Source organism: Carassius carassius, chromosome 18 (assembly GCF_963082965.1).
Source record: "Carassius carassius chromosome 18, fCarCar2.1, whole genome shotgun sequence".
NCBI lineage: Eukaryota > Metazoa > Chordata > Actinopteri > Cypriniformes > Cyprinidae > Carassius > Carassius carassius.
Window position 1 is genome coordinate 4,036,661 of NC_081772.1, and position 6,395 is coordinate 4,043,055.

General features: G+C 38.3%; 2 protein-coding genes across 2 annotated transcripts; both read left to right on the forward strand.

The window, feature by feature from the left end:
• The first annotated feature begins 206 nt into the window (after positions 1-206).
• On the forward strand, positions 207-1,312 carry LOC132091797 (trace amine-associated receptor 1-like). Its single transcript, XM_059497902.1, has one exon. The coding sequence runs from the start codon at positions 207-209 to the stop codon at positions 1,215-1,217; it is 1,011 nt and encodes a 336-aa protein (XP_059353885.1). The 3' UTR covers positions 1,218-1,312.
• Positions 1,313-4,287: 2,975 nt separating this feature from the next.
• On the forward strand, positions 4,288-5,633 carry taar1b (trace amine associated receptor 1b). Its single transcript, XM_059497903.1, has one exon. The coding sequence runs from the start codon at positions 4,408-4,410 to the stop codon at positions 5,404-5,406; it is 999 nt and encodes a 332-aa protein (XP_059353886.1). The 5' UTR covers positions 4,288-4,407; the 3' UTR covers positions 5,407-5,633.
• The last annotated feature ends 762 nt before the right edge of the window (positions 5,634-6,395 follow it).

Below are 6,395 nucleotides of genomic sequence, written 5' to 3' on the forward strand. Positions count from 1 at the left end.
GAGAGTCTGTGACTGGAGCATTATGCAAAATAAGATTTCAGTGCAGATTTATTTCCTGTTTGTTCGATTTAAGTGTTGCATTTAAAATCTATTAAGGTTTTATGCAACTCATTCATAGAGATGCATAAATGTAGCTGCACCATTTTAAAAGGCTTGAATTGACTTCACTACATTGTTTCAAACGGAAACTCCAGTTAACTGTGTAAATGGATCTCCAAGTCAACATCAGCCAAAATGCAATATGGGAAAAGCATTTTCTCTGTTATGAATTTAGTAACAGGTCTTGTCAGAAGTTTGTCTATCCTTTGGAAACTCGAATATTACTCTACATCCTTTTCAGTGTCTCTTCAATTGTCACAATCATAGGAAACCTGCTTGTGATCATAACAGTCATTCATTTCAAGCAGCTTCACACAGCAACTAACTACCTCATCCTGTCTCTGGCCGTGGCCGATCTGCTTGTAGGAGGAGTTGTGATGCCTCCCAGCATGCTGCGCTCCATCGAGACGTGCTGGTATCTGGGAGATTTGTTCTGTAAAATACACAGCAGTCTTGATGTAACATTGTGCACCACATCAATTTTAAACCTCTGTATCATTTCTTTAGACAGATATTATGCCATATGTCACCCCTTTCAATATCATAGTAAAATGACATCACTCACCACACTAGTTATGATTATTATCTGCTGGACTGTTTCAGCTGCTCTGGGGTTTGGCATGATCTTCTTGGAACTTAATATTCTTGGAATTGAGGATTTTTATTATGAAAATGTTCAATGTGATGGAGGCTGTTTAATTTTGCATAGCAGAGAGGCAGCTTCTGTAATGTCACTGATCTGTTTTTATGGTCCTGCTTTTGTGATGCTCTCTGTGTACCTCAAGATCTTACACGCAGCTCAACGGCAGGTTCAGGCCATCCAGAGCGTGAATTCTGAATTTAAAAAAGAGGGGAAAGCCACTAAGACATTAGCCATCGTCATGGGGGTGTTTCTGACCTTCTGGATTCCTTTTTTTCTTTGCAATCTTATTGATCCATTCATCGGTTACTCTGTACCACCACTGATGTTTGACTTGTTCCTGTGGGTTGGATATTATAATTCCACCTGTAATCCCATAGTGTACGCCTTCTTTTACAGCTGGTTCAGACATGCTTTCAGAGTCATTCTATCCAAAGCAATATTCCAGACAAATTCGTCAAGAATTATACTGTTGTAATGATGACATAGATTATATGCAAATGTGTTTCTTGACGTCTTATTTTATGATTGGTATATATTGCAGCAATCTATTTTACTGCATATTGTATGTCATTTCTTAACTAAACCTTCATATTAGTGCAAAATAAATCTGTGTTTTTAGAATCCTGTGTGTGCTATATATGCTGTATGTCATTCAAGGCCCTTATGATTCCACCAGTGTTGATATTTGCCCCTCTCATTTATCCTTATGAATTAATTTCTAATAAAGTTAATCTCTGTAAAAACTGCACAGTCTATGCTGGAATATATTTTCTTTACACAAACACACTTTCAGTGTAAACTTTCAAAGTACATGCAGAGAAGATAAAAAAATAATTTAACTCTAAGTTATAATGCTATATTATCCTTTCATAATATATTTTTCTTATTCCTTTTATTTGTCTTTTTTTAGTTTATGACAATATGGGAAGTCGTGGCCTAGTGGTTAGAGAGTTTTATTCCTAACCCTAGGGTTATGAGTTCGAGGCTGGTTATACCACGACTGAGGTGCCCTTGAGCAAGGCAGCGAACCCCCAACTGCTCCTTGGGCGCTGCAACATAAATGGCTGCCCACTGCTCTGGGTGTGTGTTCACTGCTGTGTGTGTGTGCACTTTGGATGGGTTAAATGCAGAGCGCGAATTCTGAGTATGGGTCACCATACTTGGCTGTATGTCACGTCACTTTCAATATAGATTCAACATGGATGATGAAAACGCTGAAGCACCAAGTACATCTACCTCTATATCTTTAATTACAGGAGTTCCAGGCAGGCAGACTATGCATGAACACCATGTTTAACAAGGTGTATTTCTACATTCTACAGGCACCTCACTAATCTGACACCTATAGAGAACTCTGCTATTGAGCTTAAGAGTTTAATCGCTGTGTTAGACAATTGAAATTTCTTTAAACTTTTTTCTTTTTTCAGGGGCGTGTCCAGAATTTTATAAGTGGGGTGGCAAGGGAGGCAAGAGCAGAATGAGGGGTGGCAGCTAAGTTTGCTATGTAAAACCATTTATAGCGGTTATGAGGGATTAGCTAGCTAGTTTATTGAAAATATAATTAACTGTAACAATCACCAATCAGGTAATTCATTTAGATTCTACTTCTATGCATCAAGATAAGAATAAATATGAATAAATATGGAACTGGAAGCTGGCCTCCTGACCAAACTGAGCAACTGATGGAGAAGGGCTTTGGTAAGTGTGGTGATCAAGAAGAACCTGATGGTCACTCTAGTTGAGCTTCATGATCATATGTGGAGATAGGAGAAATCTACAGAAGGACAGCCATCACTTCAATACTCTGCCGATCCAGTTTTTTTGGCATTGTGGCCAAACTCAATCCTCTCTTCAATTAAGACATATGGAAACACACTTGGAATTTACAAAAAAAAAGCACCTAAAGGACCCTCAGACTCTGAGAAACAATATTCTCTGGTCTGATAAACCTCAATTCTAAGCATCATGTTTGAAACCAGCTCTGCTCATCACCTGCACAGTACCATCCCAAAAGTAAAGTGTGCTGGTAGCAGCTTCATGCTGTGGGGCTTTTTTTCAGCGGCAGGGACTGAGGGACTCAGAGTAGACGGAACGCTCAGTGCAGCAACAGATAGAGATAGCCTTAAAGAAAACCCAGTCAAGAGCATTCAGAATCTCAGACTGAGCACAAGGTTCATCTTCCAACAGGACAGTGACCCTAAGCACACAGCAAGAGTGGCTCAAATCAATAATATTTCTGGAGAAATATGAAAATGTGCATCTGCTCCCATCCAACCTGACAGAGCTTGAGAGGTGAAGAGCTGAGGAGAAGGATGGCAGATAACTGCCAAATACTCATGAGCAAAGCTTGTTGCATCAAACAGAGAAACTTTAGCCTCTAAAGGTGCTCCAGCTAAATATTTATATTCTGCATGTGTTCATGATCTGTGTTCATTGCCATATTGCTGTACCTGTATTTTGATACCTGATGGGCCTCAGAATTGTATTATAGTATTTTTCTTTGTGCCCAATTCAGCTTCAACAACACAGAAATAAAGTCCATTTGCCATGTTCACTGATCATCACTTGATTTAGAACTGAATGAACTGAGTTTTAAATTTGTCTTTGACTTGTTTCAAATATCTCTAATTGTACTTGAAATAATGTGTCTTGAATTAATGCATCTTGAATAAAAGTCTGTAAGTTTGTAATACTTTACAACAATATTTAATTTTTCTAACATTTGTAAACTGTTTTGTTAACAAGAACTACCAATGAACAGCATATCTTAAACTTAGCTGATTTTAATTTCTAATTAAACATAAAAGTTGAATCTGTTAACATCAGTTAAGGTACTGTGAGCTAACATGAACAGATTCTATTTATTGTTAATGTTAACTGTACAATTTAGTACTTACACATTTGGTGTAATGTTATTGAAGAATAGCCGTTAAAGCATTTTGATTAAAAAAAATAATAATAATTAAAATATTAAGACTAATTTTGAGGGGACATTTGGACTACATCTCTCATAATTCTCTGTGGAAGCATGGTTTTCTGCTACACTTTTCCAAGTGTTTATATAAAAACAAAAAGACTACCATAGCTTCCAGTCTGTAATGGCCATGTTATGCACATGTCAGTGTGTTATCATGGTGAGACTGGAATGGAGCTTCTATATTGATTTCTTAACGTGCAGCTATTTGCTCTTGTAGTCCATGCGTGCAAACAAAGTCACAGCTGCTGTTCTTAATGACTCATGGATAAATATATAGACAGATTGATTGGAATTTGCCCCTTTAGCTGTAAAGCTGGTGGAATAAATGAATATTGGGTTTATTTGGAAACAGAGCAGGACCTTCTGTAATAAACAAGTATTTATATTGTGGGAAAAGTTGTTGCTTTGAAAGATTAATGTTTATAGTAGCTCCCTCCAATGGATTTCCTTAAATGGAAAATTTAGGAAAAATAATTTCTCCTTTGGGAGGAAGTTGGTTTTTATGGAATGCTTCTTAACTGAAACTACAACTTTATTTATAGCTGTTTTGAAGTGTAGATGGTACAGAAGTCAACAGTACTAAACAGGCTAAAACCACCCTATCATTTTCCACAAGGCTGTATGTTTTCATGAGTTTCTGATACAGCTTCATCATCGGATCGAGGTGAATGGGCTATCAAACGGCAAAATGGATCTCTGTTATGATTCTTTGAATGGATCCTGTGGGAAATATGTACGACCATACGGCATCCACGGTCTGATGCTCATCGCCATGATGTTGACCACTATTGTGACCATCATTGGGAATCTACTGGTCATCATCTCCATTGGACATTTCAAGCAACTTCACACACCAACAAACCAGCTGATTCTGTCTCTCGCCCTGTGTGACTTTCTCCTCGGGCTGTTTGTCATGCCGTTGAGCGCCGTCCGTTCCATGCAGGGCTGTTGGTACTTTGGTGATTTCTTATGTAAGTTACACACATGCATTGACATGACTCTCAGCACCGCTTCGATTTTCCACCTCGTGAGTGTGTCTGCCGAACGTTGTTGTGCTGTGTGCTGCCCATTAACCTATCATTATCGCTTCGGTTTTCCAACAGTGCTGTTAATGATCTCTATCAGCTGGTTGATTCCTGCCATATTCTCTATCATGAGTACCTTCCTCGAACTCAACCTTCAAGGTGACAGGGACTTCTACGAAACACACGTACGCTGTGTGGGAGGGTGCCATGTCTTCTTTAGTCCCGGTCCGGCCGTAGTCACCTCCCTTTTTTCTTTCTACGTTCCTGGTCTCATCATTATTGGCATTTATTCTAGAATATACATGATTGCCCGAAACCAAGCACAATCTATTAGTCTTCAGCTGAACCAGGTTAGGAGAGTTTATCCATCGGAAGGCACGCAACATCGCGCACAGAAGGCTACGATAACGATTGCTATCATAGTTGGAGTTTTCCTGGTTTGCTGGACTCCTTTTTTCCTCTGTAACATCACGAGTCCTTTTATTGGCTACACAATATCGCCAGTGTTGATCGATGCACTTGTTTGGTTTGGCTATGTCAATTCTACCTTAAATCCTTTCATTTATGCATTCATGCATTCTTGGTTCCGAAAAGCTGTGAGGATTATAGTAACTGGGGAAATATTTAAAAACAATAGCTGCAGAAAACAGTTATACTCATAACTAAGGCCTAATTCAGAATAGAATAGCATACTATTGGTCAGTTAGACCAATTGCTTCACTAAATGATTAATCTGCTGGCCAGAACTTTGTAAATGCAACCAAAACTTAGCCATGCCTTCCTAAAACATGTCGTTCAAACACGCCCCCACATATCTACATCCATGTGTGGGAAGATATCCATAACACTGTCCAAATATATATGCATAGAAAGAAGGCATAATTTTGATTCTCACTGTAGTATTGAAGGACAACTTTGTTTGGTCTTCCAAAAGAGGACACAACTAGAAATCAGTGGTTACGTTTTATTTACAAAAGTGCTCCAGAACAGTACAACCCAAATATTCAAGTATGTGCAGCATATTTTAAAGAGGAAAGTTTCCTGAACCTGGTAAGGGGTGAAACATTTCCATCACATGCTTGAGGTTTCCGGCCAATCAAAATGGACTGGATAACTGGCCAATCAGAGCACACCGTGATAAGTTAAAGTTTTTTCCTGTCTGTCTCCCTAATGACAAAAAGCTAAGCTCTGTAGGGCATTATAGGTAAACAGGTTGGCTGTGATAATAATGTGACAGGACACAGCTAATGAGCTTCATGCATGGCATAAGTGCTAAGCAGGTGAGCGCTGGTTATTAACACCTTTGATTAGTCCAACTGCTCTGAGAGTCACTCTGATAAAATGGAGTATGATAACAAGTCTCATGGCTCCAAGACATTAATGAGGTGTGTGTGACTGAGAGCTGTGGTTTTCTCTTCTAAAAATTAAGAAATACTCAGTTCAGTGCAGAAATTGCATTTACTGTAGTTGCAGTTATATAGTTTAATTACTTTTAAAAGCAATTTAAAGACATTAAAAGTTTGAAGTTGTAAGTTTAATAGATTGAATATTTCAAAAGGGGCGTGTGAAGTGCTTTTCCATATTTTAAAATTTAAATAGCCTTTTCTATTGTCTAACACTAAAAACACTTATAATAATTGTATAACACTGT

Bases quoted from the DNA above. Each gene is read 5' to 3' on its own strand.
- LOC132091797 (XM_059497902.1), top strand. From the start codon at position 207: ATGGATCTCCAAGTCAACATCAGCCAAAATGCAATATGGGAAAAGCAT.
- taar1b (XM_059497903.1), top strand. From the start codon at position 4,408: ATGGATCTCTGTTATGATTCTTTGAATGGATCCTGTGGGAAATATGTA.